The sequence below is a fragment of the Varroa jacobsoni genome, unplaced genomic scaffold, assembly GCF_002532875.2.
Source record: "Varroa jacobsoni isolate VJ856 unplaced genomic scaffold, vjacob_1.0 scaffold_437, whole genome shotgun sequence".
Taxonomy (NCBI): domain Eukaryota; kingdom Metazoa; phylum Arthropoda; class Arachnida; order Mesostigmata; family Varroidae; genus Varroa; species Varroa jacobsoni.
In genome coordinates this window covers 256,026-283,622 of record NW_019213339.1, presented here as the reverse complement: position 1 = coordinate 283,622, position 27,597 = coordinate 256,026, and the positions used below count along the sequence as shown (strand labels likewise).

Below are 27,597 nucleotides of genomic sequence, written 5' to 3'. Positions count from 1 at the left end.
ACATAATCTTTTTTCGATTAATTAATTCCTCTTAATTGAAAGCGCGTAAGCTGCACATGTAGCGCTTTAAACACTGCTCAGATTCATATCGATCAAATTGCCGATAGACCTTGAATAACGTTGAATTCTACCCTAATTTACATTGACTCTATAACATTGAGTAACTTGGTTGTTTATGTGGATACATACACTCATTCGCCTCACAAAAAAGCTGATGATCTACCTGGTAATTATCAACTTAGTGGATTCGGATTATTCTCAGAGCGTGAGAAGTTTTCCGCAAGACAAGTAATACCGATGACGTATGTAGGTCGTACATATTTGAGACCCTATAGAATAAGGCGACGAGCAAAAGTGAACGATGCTCTCCAATTAATATATCGAAAAAAAGTAAATCATAGATTTGTACGTCTTATTAAAGGGTGATAGTTCGTGAGAAGAGCCAGTTTCACGACTACCGTTGCCTATAGGGACATCTCGTCAATGAGAAAGCCATATCACTTTTACTTAGGTTCTGTCGTCGTCAGTAGAGTTAGATGTTTAGTAAGCTAATAATTAAGCAATGACGACTACGAGGCGATTCACTGAAGATAAATTGATACGGACTAATTATAATAAACGTTACTTGTCTTAAGATGAAGTCGTTGTATCGGTTCCATTGTTGTTACGACAAATACATATACGGGTTGGAATTCATGTCTACATTGAAGACATTGTAAGTGAAGTAATAGTAATTATCACGAATTCTACTAATTTTCTTATTTTTCTTTCAGATTCGACTCACTGCATTCGACTAAGAATCGTTGCCGTTATTGCCTTATGTTTCGCCTGCTTTACTTACTTTCTACTAATTTTATTTGAATATAATAAATTAATTATACTGTCCTTTATGTTTTCGTACGTTTTTGCTGCGTTCTTGTTTTGCGATTCGAATGTTCGCCTATGCACGTTCTGTAAAACTAACACTGATGGTATTTGCCAGAAGGACGTGGTACAGCGTAGAGCGTCTGATTGATTATTTTAAAGCCGTAAGATTTTTTATTGAAACTATGTTCAGCTATCGTTTTGTTTGAGTTTTGTATGAAATATATATATACACCAGAATATATGTTCCTCTTCTGACGTATACGAATTATTAGGAGCAAACGAAATGCTCCTACCTTCCGACCTGTACAGTGACCTGTCACGACTTATGGAACAGAATAACAACAACAAAAACAGCGCTTCTGGAGGCTCAGGCGGGAAATTCAGTCAGGTCGATGGACAACTACACATGGATGTGCCTATTGCAAGCGGTGGTTTGCAAGTTTTTGGGAGATCGTTTCGACACGATAACGACACGCAGAAAATTTTCCCCGAGGATGAGTTTATCGTACGCGATGCTGATGAAAGGTAAACCAAAACCACTACACAGATCCCCCAGCCTTTATTTGAGAAAATGGTCGTCGAGATCACCATGGTACGGAGCAATCATGTTATGAACATACTTGACGCAGATAGACCTAAGGAAGTACTACAAAATTGCCACTATAATGTACTGTTAACGAATTATTAGCGCCTCGGGTCGACTCCGATGGTCGATAACGGGATATTACTGAGTGTCATGTTTGATTGATGGAGCAGTGTTTGATGTCAGTTCTGTGTTTGTATCCCTAATGGCTTGTGTTTCATCAGAGGCTGCCATCAAATGTTGATTCAGTTACTCGATAGTAGTCTCTAATTAAGAACGGTAAACTAACCCGTTTACCTTCGATTCCTTATTGCAGATTTCGATGCACGTTTTGTGAACACAAGACATCATCAAGGTCTCGTTGTCGGGAGCATGTACGTACTCATACTGGGGTCAAGCCCTACCAATGCGAGTTGTGTGGACGCTGCTTTAACAAGCGCGAATGTCGGGATAATCATGTACGATCTCGGCACACGCTGGAAAAGCCGTACAACTGCAATCTCTGTCCCAAGAGTTATTCATCGTCCGCGGCACTCGCTGTCCATAGAAAAACCTGCCGCATGCGACACGGCCTCGTTTCCGAAAACCCCTAGCAAATGAAGACCCCGATGAGGAATCTAATCAAGGCAACGCTATAGTTTGACTTTTACGACAACATTATATTAGGACTTATATTGAAATTCAATGATTGTTGCTAAGATACGTGCACGAAGCACATGTCTTCCAACGCGGCAGTTCCGAGTTTGCTTATTATTTTTATCGTTGTTACCCTTTTTATTATTATTATTATTATTGTTGTTGTTTTATTTTTCACGTGACGTTTCTAAGCACAACGAAGTTTCTATTTACCAAGAAAACAAGGCAGCATGAGGCACATCGTTGATCATGATAAGATTATCGTATAATTTTTTTTAATACGATCATTGAACTCTTTGAAGGTACTTGTAATGCTTTCCGGTGAAAAGATCGGCTCATATCGAGGTTCGGTCGAGACGGTATCACAAACGAGCGAAGGTGCTGTGAAATGTTCGCTTTGTTGTCAGTGAGCAAGTGTGACACCGTATTAAACAAACAAGTAAAAATGCCATTTCAGGGTGCCAATCGGCTTCATCCTAATGGCACCAGCAGCAGTAGACCTATTGGTAAAGGCTGAATTAAATTTATCAGTATGTTGTATCATATTTACGATACGAATAGTGGTCAACTAATGGACACATGAGAGGTAAGAGTCGAAGGTCAACATTCCAGGCCATGCCTTATACATATATATATATATGTATAAATATATACAGAGTACAGCGAAAGTCACTTGAAAGTCTAAGAACCAACTGAATTTTACCTTGTGAGTACTTTAACCAACGTACGAGGAACATTTTTCAAACTTTCAAGAGGGTTTTGCTTTACTTTGCATATACACTATCGCTGCTTAAGCCGTGTTTTACCATTTATTATTCCAACTTACTATTATTATTTATTATGATTGCGATTAACATCTACTCGTATACTTTTTTTTTGATGTAATGCATTGTATTGTATCTATATTCATGTAGATATTCGAAATCTGTGTGTGGTTCGCATGTTGGGAGTGTTTTTCTACTAATCCAATATCTGTGTCTGTATAGTTCACCGACATTCAGCTATGAACGGTGACCACATTGAAATGTATTTACCATTTTTTTTTTTGTTAGATTAGCGTTAGCATGAGCCCACACCAACAGTCAATATTAACTCTCGGCTAGTAGTTTGAGATTACTGAAACGTGGCGATTTTTACAAAAAATAACAAAAAAAAAACAAAATTAATTAAAGCTTGATGTAGGCATAAGCAGAATAAAGGAAATGTTTCGAGCTTTACGTCCGGTACTGCCTTAGTTTAGCATTGCTTCAAACGGTTAATCCGTTCCAACGCGAAAAGTAGTATGCACACACCTGGTTTTAGGGTCAGAATACTTCAGCTGTTCCCAAGTCTACTAGGCGAACGAATCACAATGCAGAAAATTACGCATGACCATATCTATTACTTTCACATATATGATCAATTTTAGGACCGCAAGCAAAAAATAAAACGTTAATGCCAAGGCAAGACGACACGTCGTAGGACGCAGTAGCTAGTACATAATTACTTTTCTATTATTATTATTGTTGTCAAGATATTACCCGTTGACGCTCCCAACAATTATTCATTTTTTTTTTTTTATAGTTATATAAAAAGAGACGTTTGTTTATTGTCTGAATGCTTACGTAAGTGGATGTTTTATAACCAGAGACATTTCAAAAATGTCCCTGTTCATTATGAATGTAAACATAATTTACTCTGGAGATTGGTGTACGCTTATTTATTAGATGTTAGTGGATAGAATGTTTAGGAATAGGAAAAAAAATGATACGGAGCTTACCGACATTTTTCATCGAATCATTCAAGTTATCATGATCGAACTAATCAAAATCAGAAGCTTTTGTCGCCTGATTTGAATCTAAAATGGTTGTGGTAATTATTTGGATATGGCCAATTTGTGCTAACGCGTTCTGTATGATGTATGAAAAAAATGAAGGAAAAATTGTGCCTTTGCAGATGTACATGTTTTACATTAATTTCGACAGGAAATTTAACAATGGTCAGGGATCTCATTCTTAAAAATACTACTTAAAACGGGAATCCACCGAAATAAATGCAGTGAGAAAGCGATACAAAGAAATTAATGACATTAGTTTTGAGACTGTAGCGGCCTTTAAAAGATAAAGCTCACTTAAATAATTAAAATGAATTAGCTATTTGGCCTAGAGGTGAGTAAGTTATAATAATTTTCTTGACAAATGCTAGAAAATCGAGTAAATAATCGTGCTACCTGTGTTGTAACGGTGCCAATTAACTACGCGTTCATTCAAGTTGGCTTTGCTAACCGCAGTACCTGGAAGTAATAACGAACGAGTACGCCCATGTTCTGCTCGTGCTTAGAACTAGGTAACTTGTATTTGGCACCGCCAGTGAAAACGGCGCAGGTCAGTGATGCATAGGCGCAACACAACGATACGAACGGACATATTTACTATTTTCGTCACGAAAAAGTCCTGCCCAAAAACTACAACTTTTTTTTTGTACGTGACGATATCCCTTAAAACTTCCTTAGAAGCATTCCGATAAATCCCGGTGAGATATTTGAGCGGAGCATATTCATTATATACATACATAAACATGTAATACCTTTATATATATATATATATATATATATATACATATATATGTGTATGTACTTTATATTGATAGAACTAAGCTCTATACATGTGACACCCTGTATGTACAGTAGGGGGCAACTAATCACTTGAGAAAGAGGCAAATGAGTGCCTAAATACAGCAACAATAGGGGATTACAGAGACCCAATTTATCATAAGCGTATCAATGTAAACAAGCTGGCATATAAAATGGCGATTCGAATGATTGGCATTTAAGAAGATATACTTGAAGCATACCTGATTCCCGTGACTGGTTTGGCTTTTTTCTCTACATTTTGGACCTCGACAACGCTTATCTATGTAGACAAATAACCGATACCTCGGCAGAAATGGCCTTAACTGGCTCAATGCTGCTGCTGCTGCTGCTGCTGTTTCCAATCTTTGTTGCAAATTTTGGATGACAGTTCTTGGATACAATTGTCACGCCATTATGCTATAGTAATTAACAGAAGAACAAAACAAATCCGACCCATCTTGCTACGCAATCACACGACCATATACACACTAATGTATACACATTTGGCTACAGTTTATGTAGTAGCCTATGGCGTCGAGGGCTCGATTTCTCGCCCACGACGATATGAACGCCAAACAACTCGGATGGATAGGGACGATAAATCATTACCTTCTTGACTCTGTGACCAATCGGGGTACTTACTGACGAGACTAGGCCTAAACATGCAACGCGTGTATGTCTGAAATATTAGAGAGGAAGTATATATATGTAAAATCTTTCAAAAAGATTCATTGTCGCTAGCGTCGACGTCTGTCTGTAGTTTTTCCCCGTGACGACTGTGTAGTAGAAACCACAATGATTATGATGGAGCTGTATAATTACGTGTGTTTAAATGCCAAGTCGTTTGAGTAATGAGCGCTAATTAGAGCCTATGCGAGTTTAGGACAACGGTTACCTCTTGCCATGATTTTACCGCGAAGAAAATTTTCTTGACTAATAATAACAATAACAGTAATAGTTTGTATTAATTTAGAGTAACGGTCGTGATGCAACGAGATGTTTGTGCCATTCAGGGTTGGTTCAGTGTGATCAGAGAAAGGGTCACATTAACTGCTTCAATAGTGCCAATTTCTCTCATTGAGTATACGAGCTTTTGGATCTAGTTGTTGTCATCATTTGGTCGCTTCACTATATCATGTAAGGCGTTCGGCCAGACTTACTACTCGATTGATGTCTTCATTCACAAGGAGAAAGGGAAGAGGAAAAAATGCAAGAAGCACAACGTACGCGGGCATTGCTAATTATTATTATTATTATACTAATTTCGTTCTTTGTTTATCTTTCGTTATTAGTCATAGCTGGACATTTATTTACCATTAGCTACTAGAAACTATTGAGCGAGTCGAATAAACGGAAATACTGAGAAGCTAAACTGCTAAGATACTTTGAGAGAGGCATCGATTTTGTCGCGTAATGATGAGATCCCGGGTGGGGTGTTGGGGCGCGGGGGGGAGGGGTGGAGGGGGGGGGGGGCATTATTTTACTGTTGATATTTTTGGCTTTTGAATGCTGACATGTTGTTGGCCAGCCGTGACACATTTTTATTGTAATATACCGAGACACACACATTTATACACTTATATGGACAATCAACACTTTTGTCAATGGCGATTTGATGAAGCCAATAGCCAATGATGTACAAGACGCAATGTGTAAACGAGCCAACTGATACGAACGTCAGTACGATATACTGTGTACAATACACTACACCGTCGACAAAATGCCGCCTGTATAATAATCGCAATATTGATTGATATATACTATATATTTACTATACAGCGGGATTAAGAACAAATCTAATGTGAACAATGTAAGGTTAAGGCAATAAATTTACTTAGATCATTTATTATTAAAGAAATAAAGTTGTGCTTGTTTTTATTCGTTTTATTGAGTTACTGTCTGACGGTGCGCGTCCATGAACGCGTATTTTGCAATAAAAACACCGCTTCAACTCTTTGCGCAGTTATCTAATATTTCGTTTGCTTTCAGAAAGATTAGCCTGCCTTGCCGTATACTCAATCGTATCCCTGAAATGTTCGTCTCGGTATAGACAGTGTGGACGATCACGCACTGCAACGAACAAGATGGCCTATCCAAAAAAGAACTAATGAACTATCGGAGCACGCCTGCTCGCTATCTTTCATTAATCAGTAATAATCCCATCCACATACCCTTCGAAAATATATGTATATTTCTAATAAATAAATCTGTTGCCATTGATTTCGTATTGACACTATTTTGATTAATGAATTGCTTGATCAGTTTTGGTTTATCTATCACTCCCGTTTCTGCTTTTCTATTATTCCTCCGTCTTCTTTTTTCGCTTTTATATTTTGCCCCGGTTCTTCTTTAATATGAACTGCTATCTGGTACGGCGTGCAATGATGCGCAACTCGATCGATTTTCGGGGGATTCCACTTCCTTCTTCCTTATCTACCGAAAATGCAACTTTTTGCAACGACTTGAAACGTACGTAAACAACTGTCTTTGACTGACGATTATATCTTTGCAAGGACTAAGCAACTTTCAGAGCTCTGGGCAGGTATTGCAGTCAGGCGACATACATTTCGGAGATTATTTCGTATTTGCATTCAACATATATATATAGCGACATATGCTTTACGCGATTTGCCATAATAGCGTATTATTCATATTTTTCTCTTCCATCTCGTCCTCCCTCGACGTCTTCAGATGTTGGACTCAAAGATGACATTGATCGAGCACAACTTCACGCTGTCTTCAGCCATCTATTCAGTATTGTGCCCTCATCACAACAGTCGTGCAGCTCCCTTAGTCCCTCTCCCAGCCATTCAAATAACGGCACCGCTAGCAACAATACCACAGATGAATTGAATTCATCTAGCCTGCAGCTTTTAGAACGCGCTCCGTGTCGTGACCTTGCCAACTTGTCTGTGCGTGACCCTGACGGGTTGTTCCGTTGCCTCGTCTGTAACTACAAGTCTAACCGAAATATGAAGACCCATCTGCGGACGCACACCGGTGAACGGCCTTATGCTTGCGAATTTTGTGGTAAAGGCTTCACCGTGCGCAGCGTTATGATGAATCATGTACGAGCAATTCACACCAAGGAAAGGCCGTTTAAGTGCGAAAAGTGTGGCCAAGGCTACCCGTCCACCCCGGCTCTGTACGTGCACCGAAAAACCTGTCCAGGGGTACCGAGCCCCATCTAAATTCAAGTGGATTCTCTCTACTACTATCCTGACGTAGTATATTCACATTACGTCACGTCCGCTTCATATCTATTACAAACACTATTATATATACTTGAATCTAAACATAACGTACGATATTTTCATGATAGTTTGTCCTCAGTTATGTAGGTCAAAAAGGCTACCTCTTTTACAATGTATACTTTCAATTAATAACCATTTTCTATTATTACTAGTATTATTGTCAGTGTAATGCAGTGGAGCTAGAGCCGATTGCTGTTAACGTGTGGCCAATATTTTACCAGCAAAAACAAAATCTGTTTTGTGAGGAGCACTCACCAGGTCCTTCTAATTTTCAGCCTATGTATGAATTTAATTTGTACAATCAGGAATGTTCATTAGATAGTAGATGCACACGCGCAATTTATTGTTAGGTTCAGTTAATGAATTGTTGATTTCTATAAAATTCAACTCAGGAATCTACTTTCTGTATTGTTTATGTTATTCCATCCCCCCCCCCCCACACACACACACACATGCACAAACAATAAGCCGTGCGTGAATTGGTCGGCAATCAAATTAGATTGCTATATTTTTAATTGATCTCATTTAGAATCAACTATATTCCTTACAAAATGGCTCGATCTAACGTAACTGCACCGCTTTGAAACACAGGAAAACTATTAAGTGAGCGGTTGGGTATGTTCGCGTTAGCAGCCCTAATCGATGGGTAGAATATTGACGAATACTTTATGTTCGTACCATAAACGCATTAGTACCTGAAAAAAAGGAATGTATTCAATGGGAAGTAGAAGCTCATATAGAACTATATATAGATCATAATTTTTAGCGACAAAAACGAATGATCATCTTCTTTCATTCATGTGTGTTACCTAGTATAGAAGATCTCATTTTTGACTTAACGTTTATGCGAAAATAGTGGCGCGTTTACACACAGATATGAATATATAGAAACATAACAGACATGGAGAGGTTTTGCAGTGCATAATGCCCAGCGTCTGGTAGCGGCATAATCTTATCGTCTACAATGGACTGGCTTTACCGCCAATCTGTTAATTAATTGGTATCCAGACGCCTATACTTATTTAACCCAATGAGGTTGCCCAACGAATGCTTAATAAACACATATATATATGTATATATATATATATATATATATATATATATAAGTATACTATCCGTTCGTAGTTCTTTATAAATAGTAGGTAGCCTGCATGCAGTTGCCAGAATTTACATCATTTCATCGAAATCTGTCAAAATTTAGCTCGATCCCATCCATCGGATACCCGATTATAATACATTATTAGAGCATTTTTTGTTTCTCTAACCTCCGTGCAGTTGGAAAATTGAGTTTATCCTATGGCATGAATATCTGACATCCGGCATTGATAAATGTGAGTACCATTGCGTTTTTTTTTCGTTAGCATGCCGATTATTAATTTCTGTTATCAGCCATACCGTAGTATCAGCGAGCACAGTAGTCCTTATCGCTTACTTGACGATCTCACCGATACCAATTCTGTGCTAACTTCTTACAGACCTAATTCGCGTATCGTTCCGGCACGTGCTTCGTGCGCCCCAGCCACAACCACCGGCAGTTACCTCAGCTGGAAATACATCCGAGTTCCTTGTCCGGCTGGCAGATTCCTCATTCCAATGCTCGCTATGCGGTTACGTCTCAGCGAACTCATCCAACGTCATTCGACATATTCGAGTGCATACAGGCGAGAAGCCGTTTGCGTGCAGCTTCTGTGGGAAGGCGTTTACCCAGAAAGGCGCTATGCAGAAACATGAGAGAAGCCATGAGCGGGCGGCATTTCAAGAAGTCGCAACTGAAACGTGCGAGCTAAGGGCTAACCAGGCCAGTGAAATCGCGCAAAAAGAACAACGGCACCAACAAGAGCAGCAACAGTCCACGGAGAGCGACATTGATAGCAAATCAGACCGAGGCCCTAGCCCGGCCGCCGACCCTACAGCCCCTACAATCATGCCAGTAATGGATGCGTTTTTATCAGCGGCAAAACTAAAGTCGTTATGAGACTGTGGATAAATTCATGGAAAAAAATTCAATCTCAAACTGTTAATTGGAGCGCTGGATTTTGTGAAATAGTAACACTAGGACCTGGAACCGTAACTGCCTATTAAGTAGTTTGATGTTGCGGCAGATGGGGACATAGATGTAACGAAATTTTTACAGGCGATTAGGTGGTCTGGTCTGGTCTATTTGAGAAAAAACATTTGATCTCGATAGTTTTTTACTGATCGACTCTGACGGTATTATTCTCTCCGGCTTAGCATCGTCGTCCAGGAGTCGCTCAGAAGTGTCAAATGTGTCTATGCCAAAATGGTCATTGAAGTGCCCGATGGCAGAATTGATTCGATTTTGGCCACGAAACTCGCTGGCCGGCCATATAACAATCACTGGGGCCTTCAGAGTAGGTAAGAGAGTCCAGTGAATTGCAGTTATAGAATTGATCGTTGCTGGTTGATGCAAAGTGTGATCGTTTTTTTGTATAAAGTGTAATATTTACAATTTATTTTTCAATTGTAGCATCAATCTCAGGGACATACATTGCTTTTACCCACACAGTTTTACGAACGGCCTCCTACATACAATTCTATTCTCAATTTAATTAAAGAATTACGTTGCATTACGAATAGTATAAATGTTGCTACTTGTTTACCGTCACAGTGCAATACACAAGCCCTATGTAATGTTTAGAGCTACGAAACTCATAAAAATATCAAATAGTTTTTAGCCGAATGACGCATTTACCTAATATCCTTAATAACAAATTACCAGTAGATCGTAAAACAGCTTTTTACGTTAAAAAAATCAACGGTTCCTTTACTAGGCCTGACCTTACTACTACTGCTACTAGATACTAGTGCCTCTCGTGCGTCTTCGTGAATGTGTTTTCTGTCTTGTTACGTGCATATTATGCAGATATCTGATTAACTTTGCATTGATCTATGCCGTCTCATGTCGTATGAGTCAACAAAAGTGAACGTCCCGATTCATTTGAACCTAGCTTTTTGAATAGTATCTTTCACAAAACTCTGTGCCAAAAACAGTCGATGCTTTGAGCATTACGCAGCACGAGCCGACCGCGGCAGCAGATTAAAAACTGCAACGTTTTTTCATCGATTTACTTCTGCAAATCGTAAGGAGTCAAAGGTCCACCGAACATATGTTTCAGAAAGTGCCATTTCTCACCGAGAATTCGAACATTCTGTCTATTTTGGGTTACCGTCGCATCTATAGCTACTAACAGCCATTTGACATAACCCAGTTCCGTCGATTTTCGTCAGACCAAATTCACGAATTAGACACACATGAACAAAATATCGCATTGTAAATACGCCAGCGTTACAATACATGCTTAACCCTATCGAGAAGAATAACCGACGATGATTTAATGAGCTAGCTCGTAGTAATGGGTAGTTTGGGTATGCCATACATTTATTACTAAACGTGTACGCATCACTAAATGGGGTTGGTTTAGAGGAATTGAATATAGGTTTACGATTAGGGTCCGTTGAACCTGGCTATATACTATGAAAGGAAGCATCTGAGCGGAAGACATTCGTATACGGATGAGTATTCTTCATATTTGTACGACTGTTATCCTACCTGTTTCCCAACCGCAAACGTATTACGTACCTAGTGCTTAAAGATCAATGTGTATATTTGTGATATTTATGTCTGTGTTGACGCTTACTCATGTGTATATAACCATGATAGTCCCTTTGATATCTACATTCGTGTACGATTTCATTACACAGGTAACTTTATGTGTTATTATTATATATATCTGCACATAATGTGATACTACTTACTGTGCATTTAGTTACCATCTCGATATACACATATATATATTTATCTCAATAATACTCAAAATAACCTTTGAAATTTGGCAAAACCGTACAGGCAGTCATTCACGGCGGAGTCTGTTGCCATGGCAACATCTAGGTTCAGTACTGATGTGAACGGCGATCGCCAATACGTGCCTAACCATATTCATTCCCTACCGTGTAATCCAAAAGGTAACAATCGGCAAGAAAATGTAAAAGATAACATAAGCTACGTTGCTACAATTAGTGCTAGCTTTTTTGCCTCTGTCGTCGAATGTTTCGATATTGTCCCAATTGGAAATCGAACCGCTGGAGTGGTTATCACAAAAACAGGAATCCACAGCAGGCGTATTGGATGTCTGTGATGATATGCACTTGTTCCATAAGGAATTATCAACTTATAATCATGCAGAACGGCATTAAGTATAATTTCGATCGAAGTTGTTAGTTGAGGTCGAGGTACCGTACGCGAAATTTACCAATATCATATAAATTGAAGACGTACGTGCTGTTAGTTACACTGGGACACTATATATTCTGTATGATGAAAAGTAGGATTTATGAAATATTATAACGAGCAAACTAGTCAAGCGGCACGACCAGCTATAGCTAGCTGTCTTCTTATATACCCTATAGTCTTCATAACACATATTCCGTATAGCAATTATGTGTTTCATTAGTATATAAGATAACACTATTGATAATATTAAATAAAGTGAATTAAGCGTGCCTTTTTGACGAAAACAAAACTGTGTTCTCTTGTCGTGCCTAAACGTATAAAGATGATTGTTGAGTGATATTGAACTGTAGCTAATAAGAGATAGTTTACTTGCAGGTGACTTGGCGCGTTTCCCGCACAGGAACGTTGACTTCCAACAGGATCTAACCAAGCTGATGAAATAAACATGTGACAACAAGCCATATTGACCTTATTAATAAATTATAACTGTTACAAATTCGTTTACGCTGCACTACTACGGTGCTTTCCTATTATAAGGGTACCTGTATACATACAAGTTTATTACACTGCTATTGTTATTATACACCTAACAAATTCGAAAACCTCGACAATTTGTCAACAATGCAGAATTAGCAGACGAAATTCGGTACAGGTTCACACCATAGCTTTTGAGTTCTTTTGCTATTTGTTATTACAGTCATGATCAAATTATATCTACGACTACAAATCGATAGAGTATTATTAGAGAATACATAGGTAAAAATATCGTTTAAGTTAACCTGTTAAGGTTCTATTTTTCGATAGTAAGGGTGGCATAAAATACTGGTGAAGAAGAAGCTCAGCGAGATAACAGTTAGCGACTGGTGCAGTCATCTCATGAAGGACCACAGAAATAATGGCGATACCTACGGACCTTAATGAAAAATCGAGTTACTGCAATCACGGAAGATTTTGAGCGTCAGCTAAATTAGACACTCGTCAAAACAGTTATTATAAAATCCTAATGGAAACAGTGAAGAGGCATTTTCTAAAAGAACACAAATGCACTGTGTTATAGGGACAACTTTTACCAGCGACACACGCGCCTGAAGCACACCGTTGCCACAAATAAGACATGAGTTAGTTTGTCGGGTTTAACAGAAAAGTACTGGCTGAAAAAGATCGCCTCGAAAAAATGGAAAGCCTTTGTATTGAAATTCTCATAATTTCAATAGCTTGGATGCCTTAAAGAACGTGTTTGGCGGCGTAGTGTATCCTGCCCTCTGAAACAAGGTGTAATGAGAATTTACTATACATCATCCTTCATATTCATTAATTGATGAATAGTAATGAAAATTGCCATATATGATTTACGAGTCATTCAGATTTTCCGAGCTTCTCCGGACAACCTACTGTTTTAGCTTTACTTTTTATTTAGTTAATCCAATTCAGAATCCCACATTCTGTCCCACTGTCTATATATAACTATATAAGTGCGCCGGCAAGACGATCCCTATCCCTTCAATACTAAACTCCCTACAAATTCGCAGGTAAAGCTAATCGAGGGCGCGGACCTAATAGCGCGTAATACAATGCGAAGACATGATCCAACAATTTTTAAGTAATCTTTATTACTCGCTTGTCCAAACATTGTAGGTAAGTCTGCATGTCGAAAGAAAACTACCCTTACGATTTCCAACTGATAGTTAGCACATTTATTGATCAAAGATAGCATCTATCAATTTGTTCCTTTTGCGGTATTCGCGCTCTGTGTGTATCTCGTTTGCTTGCCTTGACGTCGGCGTCCCCTCACAGGTAGTTATTTGCTGACACGGCGTGGCAGGCCTCCGCGAGATATCAATTTCCCCGTAGCCATTGAAGAGAATCCCGACCTGCATTCGGAGCAACGTCGGGTCTATCGATGCACGATGTGTCACTACAGCACAGCGGTAAAGGGCAGTATGGAAACACATGTTCGGAGGCACACAGGCGAGAAGCCGTTCGAATGTGGCGCGTGCGGGAGGGCATTCGCGCAGCGTGGGATCCTTTATCGACACTTTCGGGAAGTGCATCAGAACGTCAAGCGCCATGGGCGTTTCGAAGACTTTATGTCGTTCTAGGGTTGGCCTAGTGTTGAGCTACAAATAAGCCTATGTTAATATGAATCTACTTCTTACAATGGCCTGACCAGCGAAGATACGGGACTGCCAGTAAAATGGTAATTGTAGCGGCAACGACTAACAACAACGATTATGTCTGTAATGTATAGGACTTGGTTAAATTTTCTTTTTATCACAGCTACAAGATCATATCGCTGATAGATGTATCTGTTTGTGGCGGACGCCAGGATAAGGCGATACAAAACAGAGAAAACAGTAATTCACTGAAACTTAGGTGAGTCCATTCTCATCGACACTGTGTTTTTATAGATCAAACGCTCACGCACAAGAGAGAGCCCGTTTGGTAAGATAATTAAGTTTCTTTTATCGGCTGTAAGATTTTAAAGACGGACATTCGTCAAAATGTTCATCATTCAATGCAAACGATTAGACCTCATCGGCAGCACAATAATAATATATCGTTTTAGAAACAGCCACTTGTAAGTGTTTTTGCCTCTATGTACGTGGCCGAGAAAATGGTACATATGGCTGCTGAATGCGGAGTAAACACCGCGCTTTACCTACGTCCTCACCATTATTAGATCGATGTTATTATACATCAGCAGTGTGACCGATCCTGCAGCCTGTACCCCACTACGTGTTATGTGCTGGTGACATGAAAAATATATATTTATTCTAACTACTGCAAATATATATATATATATATATATATATATATACAAAATGCAAACCAAATAGCATGTACTGATCGGAACACGTTGCCATCGAACGCCTGTGCTTGTATGTGCGTATAGTGTCCTGTGTGCGTATACATAGGAATTCGCGTTATATTTTGATCTACCCATATGATAGATTGGCATAGAGAAGTGCTGAATGTAACTGTGTAATAAGAGTTTGTCTATATGGTGAGTGGGTGGGCGCATAGCTCTTGAAAACTAAAGGGATTTATAGCTTATGGGGCGGGGGGCGGGGGGGTGGCGAATGAAAGTCTAACGATCAAGCAACGACAGAACGATTTTGGACTTTGGAACTTGTACATAGTAGTATGAATGAAAGCAACAAAGGAAATGTAATACAATTTTTTCTAAAAACGAGAGCAATTCTTAGTTAAACAGAAGTGGAATACGTGTGTTTACCGCGTATGTTAAGTTGAAAAACAATTGCAATTATTGTACGTCTGTAAGTGTGTACGTGTATGTCTCCTAGAAAAGTGTTACGCTACATGCTCATTTGTAGAGCGAATTCTATGCTAAACTGGAATTTACAGTATGTTTACTTGTCCGAGTGATACCCTTATGATGACGTGAATCGTGCACGGCGCACGATTTCGAAGTAAATTTGAGGAAATCTCCTTTTCGCTTGAACATTTTGTAATGTAATAGCTGCTCGGTGTATTTTTTGTACTTGAAAAAATCGTTATGTAGATTTGCGTTTATCGCGGTTGTAGGAAAGTATCTTAATTACGTACAGATATACCAGCCACTTCGGTGGCTAAGGTCGCATAATAATTCTAAGACATGTTTTTATTTAAGTTTGAAAATGTACGTTTCGTTATTATTACTTTAAGAGTTACTTTTATCTAGCACAACTTTTATTTATTTATTGAAGTATTCAAGCGGAAGGTCTGAGCATACGTCTAATGTAATGTTCTACCTCCGCTCATCTGTACCATTTTCTAATAACTCTAGTCGTGGATGCTACATCCATCTGTGAGTGAAACAATATAAGTATTATCATATAATAACATTGAAAGTCCGAAGGTTACAAATGGAAAAGAGAAAGGAGGCTGGGTTGATGGTGGAGAAGAACAAAGGCTGACGAAGTCATAACGAGGAGATCACAAAAGGGATAAGATTTACATATATATACACACACAGAGATTTTTATATATATATATATATATATATATATACATGTAATTCATGACTTAACAAACATCTTTTGCTATGTTTTAGATTATACACAGTAGAAGGTAGGATTTTCGTGATGATGTTTAATATACGAAACGACCCTGATAGTTATGCTAATGGTGACGATAATCGTGATGGTAAACGAAACGAATGTGCAATCTCATATCTTAAGAGTTCATACGTGTCTTCTCTCTTAAGTCACCCTATTTTTGGCACTGTCATTCAACAAAGAAGCGAGACGATTGTGCAGACGACGGCTTCCTGAACCGTCTACGTTTGGCCTGTTTCGAGTACTTTCTAATCTTTATTTCATACCTCTAATCCTCGTTATCGGATTGACCATACATGTGCCAGAGGGTGAAATGGTAGTCAGAGAGCCAAAAACTCTTCCTTTATCTGTTCTCGTTTTTTGCTGTCGTACGATGCGACGCTCTATGCGACACACGAATATTATTAGAGTGATATGATGATCTAGACTGCAATTTGTTAACAAAATATGCTACTGAATAGCAAATTAACTTATCCTTTATTTTTATCATTCGAGTATCTAATTTACGTGAATGTCAACCTTAGTGATATCAGCATCAAACCAAAGTAAAAGTCACAAGCCAGAGTAATATAAAAACGATAATAAACACTTTAATTGTATACAATAAACACACTATGTTCATGTATGTATATATACATAGTATGCAAGTGTATGTAAAATGATGAAATAAAAGTCGTATAAAAACTATGGACCATATGTTTTAAGTGAAGTGCATAAATATTATAGATTTTCGAAGCAGCGCTTCGTCCTATTTTAAATCAAAGCAGCGTACGCTCAATAAATTGACAAATAGAACCGAAGTGACAGAATCCATTTTCGCTACCTAACTAACCAAAGTTGTCTTCTTTCAGAAGCAGTTTCTTTCTACAGCTGTGTTCTAGTAAAACGATGTCAACGTAGAAGGATCCTGTATCGCATGGACAATTAGATTGAATCTGTGGTTTCACTTGGATCGCTGGCTTGGGTCCCCCAGCTCCACATATATCCGATACATTTTGATTATATTCCGTCTCCAGTTATTTGCTAATAAATGCTTGCCATTTTTTCATCCCCTGTATTCTATTCGGTTCGCCGCTTTTTTCATTTCTCATTATTTTTTTCATTTAGCAATTGTCATTTTGTGTATTCCCTCTCCTATATATATACTGTATATAAAATTTTTCTTATTTTTATTTTTGGTTTATTACCGGGTCTATTTTAGATTTTGTTAATGCGTTATTCATGTATGTGTTAAGTTACTGTGTATTTTATTTTTGTCTCGTTTGTTCAACTTGCGACTTCCGTGTTCAATTCCAGTGTCCTCGTCCTCGTCGAATCTTGGTTTTTTCCGCCTTGGTGACGAGAGTCCGCCTGAACGGTCGCGAAAATCATCCAATCGAAAATATGAACTTTCACCACATTTCCGCGTTGTCGACGAAGAGTCAGTCGATTCGATTCTCCCGTCGTTTGAGGACGCCGACCACTACTCGTACGACCCTGTTAATAGGATGCACTCGTGCAAATACTGTCCGTACACGAGTCCCCAACGAGGACATATGACTTGCCACGTACGGACACATACTGGGGAAAAGCCCTTTAAGTGTACCCTTTGCGGCAAATCCTTTTCGCAGAAAAGCATTCTCACACGCCATTTGAAGCTCACTCACAAGATGCCTGTGAGCGCCGATACGCCGGCGCTTCTTTGGTATAATTAAATAGCTTCGATGAGATGCGTCCGTCCTTTTCTCACTGTACCTTCCGTAGGGAGAACTAGCCAGACCTACACGGCCAAAAAAAGGTTTAGCAATTTGCAACTACACATACTGTGATGTCGTCATAGCAACAGCCACGGGCCTATAGACCGACTATTACTATTATTGTTGTTATTACTATTATTATTATTATTGATTTCCTATCCTGGTAAATTTTCTGATCTTGAATAGAACAACGGTGACAAAGGGACGCCTTGTTTTTTATGCTCGTTTTCATATTGTCACTACGATTTTCATTGGTACATAAGGAAGGAAGGAAGGAAGTCTTTTAATTCGCAAAGCGTAAATGTATAAATTTGAAAATTTTCTTCATACTGCTTCTTTTGCTTTTTAGATATTTGTTGGTGCAAAAGGGCCTTTGAACATTCGTGGACAGGGTTTTCGGATAGGGCGGGGGTTATGATTTTTTAATATGTTTGCACGCTGAACATCTACCGAAATGAGATGTCATCAACGAATTGCAACGGAAGGATTTCGACAATACACGAACAAGACAAAATTCGTGAAAGGTGGCTCGTAGCGTACATTATTAACTGTATGATTACAAATATTCATTTATTAACAGGAACAATAGACTACACTGTATTTACAACGCGCCGAGCTAACGCTGGCCAATATCTGCAATGGTACGAGTAGGTAAATTAAGACAACGATTAAGATAAGCTTATCTTACCAAAAGTGAAAATAACGTTATTGATAGTGTTATTATGGCGGGCTCGATAGAACTGAATGTATGAAATCGATTAGCCGACTGCTGGCCTAGGTTGTGTTGTAATAGGTGTCACAGGTTCGGTCCAAGCAGTGGAGGACCGCGACACCTTACTTACGCAAAAATGATATAGCAATATTCTTTAGGTAATCTAGAAAATGATTGATCACTTAACCAATGACGACGCAATGGTGAACGAGATAAGGTAGAGTGACTTATCAATGAGCAATCAACGATGGTGAATCAGGGTGCGGGTGCGAGAGCTGTTTTCGCGGCTTTGCTAAGAGTACTATTTTGCAATACACAAGATATTTGCTTTGATCGTATTGGCGCGAAGCAAAACAACGAATAATTTGACTAGCAGAAGAAATCGAGAGAAACATGTAGGATATGGACGGGAAGCACCAGTCAGATGGGTTTAATTATCTACCTGTACCAGATGAAATTATGCGACAACGAGAATTCAGACAGGAAAATGTCCTCTGGTACGGGCGTAGTAACACGAGAGACAAATTACCTAGACTGCAGTACAAGGAATAAATGAAGAGACATACCCAGACGATGGGTTACGATGCGGAGGAGACGAGACGCAATCCAGATAAACGACTTGGTGAACATATGTACATATAAATATTATACATACATATATATATATATATATATGTACATATATATATATATGTATATATATATATATATATATTGACAAAGTTGAATACACAACAATGTTACTAAAGATGGAGATGGTCTCAAACAAACTTGTGTGCATTAATATCTCTTTGAGTATAGTATTATGACTGCAGTGCTATTGATTGTATTATTTTACGCTGACCAATGACTATTATTAATTATAGATAGGCGGTTTGTCGTCAGTGAATGTTTGTGAAAGTCGTTGCTTTCAAGGAAGGGCTCACTCGGTAAAGAAGGGAGAACGAATCACGACGGCTTTCGCGTAGAGTGTCTCTTTCTTTTTCGAGTGTATTCGTTGTTATCGGGTGGATGGATCAGCAGAGGTCGTAAGTGCATGTCGGTGTGGAGTTAATGGTTGTCGAGGAAAGGAATAGTAGGAACTTGCCAGGACAATGCTTATCTAAGGTTATATTCATGGTGTGTATGTTTATCCTTTCTGCTTTTTAAAGTCTTTTAGGGGTTGTATGCGTTCGTTATTTCTTCTATATCTAGTATTTTTTGCATTCCGTTCATTGGGAGTTGCTCTAAGTTTTGATATGGGTCGGAACTTGTTGGCGAGATGGAAGAGGAACGCGGCAAAGGTTTGCGAATCGATGCTTGATTATGTATCGCGCCTAGTAATAGGCTAGACATGTCGACGCACGCTATTCTACAAATTGGCTAACAGATTTACCGTTAGCTACTAGCTTCTGCTAAACTTCGAACCAGTCTGACAGTCAGTCTATATGGGACGCGAGTAAGTGACAACGGAGGACGTGACTTGAAGGGGATAACCGTAGAGTAGATTCAATGCGGCTTCTTGTTCGATGACGTTATAGAGCATCATACTGATGAGCGCACTTCGTATTTAAGAGATTTTATCTATTTTCGTTTCAGAAGGTCGTCATAAACAAAATTACCGCAACTACTATTTTTGATTCTTCCGAACGTTACGGCGCAAGCAGTCCAATTTTCGGGGGGCGCGACTCAGCAGAGTACTTCATCGGGAAGTCACTTGTCTGCCTTTATGACACTATTGCTATGACAGATTTCTTGAGTGAAGCCCTTCCGTTGGTGATTTATGAAACTATTAAAAAATGACAACAACTAGAAAGTATTAATTTAAATAGTATTACCATTATAGCTCTTGTGCAATAATAGCGAAGGCGAAATGATATTGTATTATCACGACGATATATTAATCACTGAATGGTATATAATGAAAGTGTTGCAATAATAACGTAGAGCAACGGCTAGGTGAATCATGTCACTGAGTGAAATATTCAATTCATGTTGATTCTACATGCTGCTTACAAGAACGTTCTTGTAGTGATGGTGCATTGGGTTAGAACGATTTGACAACAGCTGTCGTGGTGGTGGTGGTGGGACGATATTAAAAAATGAACGAATCGAAAAATTTCTTATAAAAAAAAAAAAAAGAAAAACACTACAGTATGCCAGAAAGGTTTGGCAGCCGAAAACGGTGTACCGAGCTAGTAATGTCTAAACGAACGGTTGACAAATACGAATCGAAAACTATAGTCGATCATACGCCATCAGATCAGCCGGTCGCTTACAACATGTTGATTCTATGACGATTCCTCTTTGCTGATCGCAGCATAGCTGCGCGTGGCGGAGGCTTTGGACGACAGGATCGCAAGGGGCGAGCCCACCACGTCAAGGGGGCACATCTGCGTGCCCGGGGGCAAATAGTCTTTCATCGCTCGAGTCCTGTACCAATGAAGTCGAAGTGCAGTCCCATATGTAGTGTTGGCATGGTCGGTGAACCATGCGTGGCTACGTGTAGCAGGACATGTTCGATGGAAAAGATTGCTTTTAAAAAAGGTTAACTGACGTTAAACAGAGTGAGAGAAAGGGGGCTGCGTAGGGGTGTTTGCTGAAGTTCGAGTTTGCCTTTGCTGAAGTCGATCGTACACGTAGGCGTCCCTACCGCTTTGGTGCCTATGAATCGCGGACGGGGACTGTTCGTTCGCTAAACGAGCCCGGTCGATTTCCGATTGTCTGTAGCTCGCTATTTCCTATTGTACGAAAGATGAGACTCACAGCGAGTGTTTGGGAAACTGCTTGATCTTAGATAGACGGTAATTAGAACGGAACACCTTGAGCCGGCTGTCTCCAAGTGTATGTTATTCATGGAAATTAGATAGAGGAAGTGGAATAAGTAAAGTAATGCTATTACTAGATACCATTACGAACTGAAAGGAAGAATCGGACTATTTTGCTGAATCAAAAAAATCTTCCCATATTATAGATAATAGATTTGTAAGATTAGATCCATATATAAATATTGGCATATGATAGAACTGATATTATCGACAAACCGATGGTAGTGTTTTCACTTGAGTATTAGATATATGAGCTGTGACATTGTAAATCACAGTGGATTATGGAACTTGCTTATTTCTGTACGTACTATGACGAAAAAAATGACACACAGCCACGCACGCCCACACTCACACACACACACACACACACACGACACACACGACAGACACACACACACACACACACACACGCATATATGAAAGCGAGACAAAAAGTATGTCGCCCATTTACGTAGCGAGATATAGCTGACACCGCCATCTATGTCGCGGATGGGCCAGGATTTTTTGTAATGATTTTCTCATATGATGATCGTTGTTATTCTTACGATTCTTAATTTTAATGATGCTACCATTACTCGCGATCAAACTCGTGCAGATTCGCCTGACTCAATCTAGAAACACAGATATGAACTGATAGAACGATGTGCTCTACAATACGAAGGGTATGAATGACAGCAGACAAAAAGGAAAATTTCTGTGCATCCCAATTATCTAGGCTAGCGATTACAAAATACTATTATTATTATTACAGATAATATACTGACACTATTCAAATAAAACAAGTATTTTACACAAATATAGTATTGTCATATTTTTAATCCTTTGCTTGGTAATGATTTATGGTCTTAAATCATCGTCATGAAAGAATCGCTAATAGATCCGAGGCCGTCGTTGGTCTTCAGGAAGTTGTACGTCAATAAATATCGACAAACAAGAAACCGTTCCTGAGTATTTGTTATTGAAGCTTATCTGTGTTCGTGTGCCACCTAAAAATGGCTTGCGTGTAATTATTATTCTGAACCCATCAAAAAAATTCTGTTTAAAAATGTTTTAATGATGAAACTAGTTATTTTGAGGATCACAGAGTGTTCGCAGTTTGGAAACGTGTCGCCGACTGAAACTGAGCAGGATATGATAAATCCCCCCGTTTATATTTATGAACAGCGCAATTAATAGCGTATTTGAGCTTAATTTCATTAAAAATCATCCTTTTATTTCTGGCCGTTGTTTATTGTTTCCTACCACTAAGAACAACAGCTAGTCAGCTAGCTAGATTTGCTCGTTGTCAGACTCCTTCGGGATTACGGAGGTGAAGACCACAGGTGAAAATCTTCGGTAGTGTGTGGGACCGTATAGATCCTTTTGCTTCAGGCCGTCTTGTGTCGAGATTGTGGCTAGACCGCTAAAGCTTGATGCTTCACAATCGCCTATTAACCTGTCGGCTCGATTCTTTAACCTTTAACTTTGACCGAGTTTCTAAGTTTAGAATTGGTGATCATACTTCACGTCGATCATTGTTGGTCGGTCGAATAGACTGCTTGCTGCTGTTACAGCATAGATTATCAGTATATAACACTGTCCGGTGACGATCATTTTCCATAGACATTGTAGAAACCCCTGCGATAATATTTATGATATGCGTCAAACGAACTCGAACTAATTGTTGTGTGACCGTTACAGATTCGGCAGTCTCGGTCACCGGGAACGACGGCGACAACTTAGCATGTTGATATTAGGGTATCCGTTCAGAAGATGTGCTCCAAGCGATTATTGAATAACATATTTGGTGATAGTATCAATCAAATGAATAGTACCTGTTCAACTAGACGCTGTGCTTCGAATTACGCCGATCGACGAATAAAATTTAAGACACCGTAAGCTTCGATGCTACCCAGCCTGTCGACCTTCAAATAGGAGTCAAGTCGAGCATCGATTTTAGAAACTTGTTTCCAACATTATATGTATCGCTAGATCTATAGATGTATACAAATCTGGCGAGATTTTCAAACGTATAAAAAGTAAATATACGTATAGAAGGGAAAGGACGGATATATACCGCTACTCTGTGAGATAATTCTATCTGTTATGGTCTTGACAAAGTTGTTCCGGGAGCGATTCTCTTACAGCTTCCTTGTACATGTCACACTGTTGCATGTAACTTCAAAGAATATATTGCTTCAGCTGTTATTTTTATCTAAAGTGTTTTCCGTGTACAGAATAAATAGCGCCGTAAATTGATGAGTCTTGCTAATTGTTCATAGAGATCAGCAGCTTCTCAATTAATGTTTACGTCCATCGTGTCTTTGCTCTCTACTACGCAGAGCGCTAAAAGCGGACCCAAGAATGGTTATTGCAGGAAGATCCAATAGAACTTAAGTGGGAACCCAAGTTTCACCCGTTTGCAGATAGATAGTTTCAATAAAAACAGAATACGCTCAGCTTTTCCGTAAGCGTAAGTGGAGCGCGTATGAACGTCGTGTTTGGTGGCATGGACGGGAAAAATCCGCTAGTTTACGTCGCCGACTATGAATGCATGCATTGGGGGTAACGGTATGCATTAACGACTGCTATGGCGTATATCTGTGCGAAACGTTGACGCGCTCGTAACGATCTGAAAAAGGCTGAAACGACATAGTTCTGTGTATATGTCGCATTGATTCTGACTAACCTTTGTCTGCTCTCATTAAATATGGTACGCACTACAGTTGTTCAACACGAACCAAAAAGCACCACCAGATAAAGAGCTTCTGCATTTGTTGACCGTCAGGATAGGGAACACCTTCGTGAACTATACCTAGTGCAAGCTACTTGTCTTTTATGTTTTCATTTATTAAATTGTACCTTGATACTTGAATCGGTCTTATCGGCACCAACGGTAAACGATATATCCTAACTATCAATCATAAACATTTGATGCTTCGTTTTTTTTTTTGTTTAATAAAAAAAAGTCGAAAAAAGTTACTAAAATCGAAATTCTAATTTATATCGTCAGCTACTTTTTAGGACATGACGGCTCGAAGCGCTCCTACGCTGAGCCTTGATTTAATTGTTTGATCTCATTGTTGATTTATTTCTTCCAACAGTGGAAACGACCGCCGTGACATCGACATTTCTCGAATCTGTAGCATCTCTTGAATCTGTGGTCAGCAACGTTCCCCCGGAAGCCTCTTCGTGCAGCTGGTCGGCTTCGCCCGAAGAGGAACTATTCTATCGAGTTGGCGCCCAGTTTCGTTGTTTTCTCTGCATGTACGTGTCAAAGAAGCGGCTGCACATGACTGACCACGTACGCACCCATACTGGAGCTAAACCCTTTGGCTGTGTGATGTGTGGTAAGAATTTCCGCACGAAAAGCATGTTGACCTGGCACATCCGTAATGTTCACCGACTACACTGCCTAAAGTTGCAGCCCGAAACGCGAAGTTCGAGAAAATGAAGCCTCAAGTAAATGTCAACTGACACAAGCTGAGATGGTAGGAGAGTCCGATCAGCTTCCAGAGTGAGCGTCAGAAAGCAATAAGCCTACATTTTGAATTCGACCTGCTGCGACGTCGATTTCTTCAAGTAGCGCAATGACAGGCGCAAATCTTGTTGTACCTAGATAGGACCGTTTGTAAAATGCCCTTCATAGCCGTCCTCGTCTTCAACGCGAAGATCTGCCGAGGCTTCGGAGGTTAAACAAACATATTTGTGTTTTGAGACCAAGTAACAGTGGCTTATCAAACTGCTGGCATTAATCTATAGCCGAAACTAATTCCCATATCGGTAAAACCAGATTATAAAAGAAAATACACTTGGAAAAGACTAAAATTAAAATCTTTTTTTTTTTTTTGAAAAGTTAAAAGGTTCGCCCGATGCGGACGTTCAGGAACAGTACATTTCACTTTATTAAAGGCAAAATATAATCTATCTCAGAAGATGGTTTCTATGTAGGGGCAATGCGTTTATTGGACCCGTTTTAGCCTCTAATTGGAAACAGCCGCAAGGAGAACTTCAACAATTACCGATGCCATACATCAAAAAGCTGGGCGTATTCTTGAGAATAGTCCAGCGACGAGCGGTATCCTTCTTACTAGAACACCTTTTGCCATGGTCTCTTATTGTTTTGGATTGTTTGTGTATAGAGTTGTACATGCATGCGTGCACTAATTGTTGTATTCCAGCCACAGGACAGCTGCAAACGAGTCCGGCAGACCGATTTTCGGCATGTCGTCGTTGTCGTACTCGAGCATCTATTGCCGATGTATAAAGTCCTCAATATTGGGGTACTATTAGTAGCAAAGAACAGTGCAATGAAAATCATAGGTCAGACCCACAACACATCTTTCATTCGATACTACATACTAACCTATTGTAGCCATGCCTTAGAATCAAACCTGTGTGGCAACTGGGGTTCGCAAATAGAAAAACAAAAAAAAGCAAGCAATTTGTCGATTATATTGCATCTTTGTACAAACGTTTTTCGTTGTATACAATAGAATTACAACTATATGAAATTTACCGTATGCACTAATGTATACAGATAAGCATGTACGATATTAAATGAACATAATAAATCCGGCCCGTTACAGGGCGCATTGTAATATAGAAGAGAGCGAAATATATATCTATATTGGACCTGGTTGATTTTGAAAGTTTGGCGTATTCACTTTTGAGCTATTCCAATTTGAATTTACTTCCAATCAACACTCCATATGATAGATAAGCTTTTCTTATCAATCAACTAATAATAAACTATGCTTTCAGGCAGACGAATTTCGCAGATGGTGCACGGCAACCCATCGTTCATCGCGACGTACATAAATAAGATCATGCATTGGCACGAAGGTTTTCTAAGTTTCATACAAGTTTATTTTAAACATTCTATTGTGTGTATGGGTTCTCTAAGATGAAATACATTCAATTTTAGTTAAGCTTCGTTAAGTTACTACCGCTGCGTGTGTAGTTTAGGTATCACGCAGTCCGCCAAATGATTTGTCGTTACCCCGCCAATGAATTGCTAATCACTCATCTATCTTACTAATTTCTGCATTTTATCTAATTATAGCTTTATTTTCATTAACAATCATAATTCTATTCTAGTGATTAGTATTCTTCTATATATATTATATGCTTCTCGCTTCTTTTTTGTGAACTACATTTGTTTGTGATCAAATATTTGTTATAAAATATAGTGAAAATTGAAGCTATTACAATTTTCAGACCCCTATTTATTCTACGCTGTCACCGGCAGCGGTCTACACCCAACGTTAAACGGTTTTATCGATTACGTGGCTGGCAATCGTTCTGAAGCCGAGGAACCGCTGTTCTTTCGAGGAGAGTCCGAATACCGTTGTGGTATACCCCCGTGCACTTACGGAAGTCGGAACCGACAACATATGGTTGACCACGTACGAATCCACACTGGAGCTCGACCATTTCCTTGTCCCCACTGTGGCTATTCATTTCGGCAAATGAGTAAACTTCAGAGACACGTCCGCACCGTACATAAGACTAGTCTGGTTCGCATCACTTGACCGCGCCGCGTCAATGTCTTATGAATCTACGAACAGTTCGCATAGGTGTTCAGGTGCAATAGCCACAAAGCTACAGGCTACGGAATATGGCAAAATCAGTAATGCATTGCAGGCTATTATTCAGTGTTATTACATTACCCGTTTTCCTAATATGTAGCTAACCTAGGCCAAACGGAACTTTAAATTAGCTAGCGAGCGAACGAGCGTATGAAAGATGCCAAAGTCCCACACATGTTAAAACAACCTGTGCCATTGATTTTGCTTGTCAGCTAAACACCAAAAATAAAGCTATTTGTATAAGTATTTGTCTACGTAACATGATTTGCTCTAGCCGGACAGATTTTACGGTCCCTTTCAGTGTTCTGAAACGTACGCATCTCCGGCTCTTATCTAATGAGCTCTGTATAAGGAGCTGTTTAAAAAGCGAACAATTTAAAAATGTCTGAAACTACTGATGAGGCTAGAGCTTCACCATTTTCAGGGTCAGAGATTGGGTGTCCCGGTTCGGTGAAACAGGTCTTTGACTAGCCAAAGTATATATATATATATATATGAAATCAATACGATA

General features: G+C 39.2%; 2 protein-coding genes and 1 long non-coding RNA gene across 3 annotated transcripts; all 3 read left to right on the top strand.

Annotated features, from left to right (window-relative positions):
• The first annotated feature begins 795 nt into the window (after positions 1 to 795).
• LOC111260434 (uncharacterized) lies at positions 796 to 12,492 on the top strand. The gene is made up of 5 exons (XM_086968328.1): positions 796 to 1,392; positions 1,767 to 2,025; positions 2,389 to 2,492; positions 7,240 to 7,886; positions 9,427 to 12,492. The coding sequence occupies exons 1-5, from the start codon at positions 1,151 to 1,153 to the stop codon at positions 9,924 to 9,926; spliced, it is 1,752 nt and encodes a 583-aa protein (XP_086824454.1). The 5' UTR covers positions 796 to 1,150; the 3' UTR covers positions 9,927 to 12,492.
• A 943-nt stretch (positions 12,493 to 13,435) lies between these two features.
• Positions 13,436 to 26,147, top strand: LOC147753497 (uncharacterized). Its single transcript, XM_086968327.1, has 4 exons — positions 13,436 to 14,295; positions 14,481 to 14,576; positions 17,472 to 17,949; positions 24,587 to 26,147. Exons 1-4 carry the CDS (start codon positions 14,111 to 14,113, stop codon positions 24,947 to 24,949), a joined length of 1,122 nt encoding a protein of 373 aa, XP_086824453.1. The 5' UTR covers positions 13,436 to 14,110; the 3' UTR covers positions 24,950 to 26,147.
• LOC111260428 (uncharacterized) lies at positions 17,955 to 22,454 on the top strand. The gene is made up of 2 exons (XR_002680334.2): positions 17,955 to 19,828; positions 20,288 to 22,454. It is a non-coding gene; the product is annotated as an uncharacterized LOC111260428 (long non-coding RNA).
• Positions 26,148 to 27,597: the final 1,450 nt, after the last annotated feature.

What these genes read in the sequence shown, in the direction of transcription:
- LOC111260434 (XM_086968328.1), top strand. Translation starts at nt 1,151, where the DNA reads ATGCTCCTACCTTCCGACCTGTACAGTGACCTGTCACGACTTATGGAA. An exon ending in AAATGTTCGCTTTGTTGTCA is followed by an intron (nt 2,493 to 7,239) that starts GTGAGCAAGTGT and finishes AGCTCTGGGCAG; the next exon opens with GTATTGCAGTCAGGCGACAT. An exon ending in AGGGGTACCGAGCCCCATCT is followed by an intron (nt 7,887 to 9,426) that starts AAATTCAAGTGG and finishes AACTTCTTACAG; the next exon opens with ACCTAATTCGCGTATCGTTC.
- LOC147753497 (XM_086968327.1), top strand. Translation starts at nt 14,111, where the DNA reads ATGTGTCACTACAGCACAGCGGTAAAGGGCAGTATGGAAACACATGTT. An exon ending in CGTTTCGAAGACTTTATGTC is followed by an intron (nt 14,296 to 14,480) that starts GTTCTAGGGTTG and finishes TTTTTATCACAG; the next exon opens with CTACAAGATCATATCGCTGA. An exon ending in AGTAATTCACTGAAACTTAG is followed by an intron (nt 14,577 to 17,471) that starts GTGAGTCCATTC and finishes TAGATTTTGTTA; the next exon opens with ATGCGTTATTCATGTATGTG.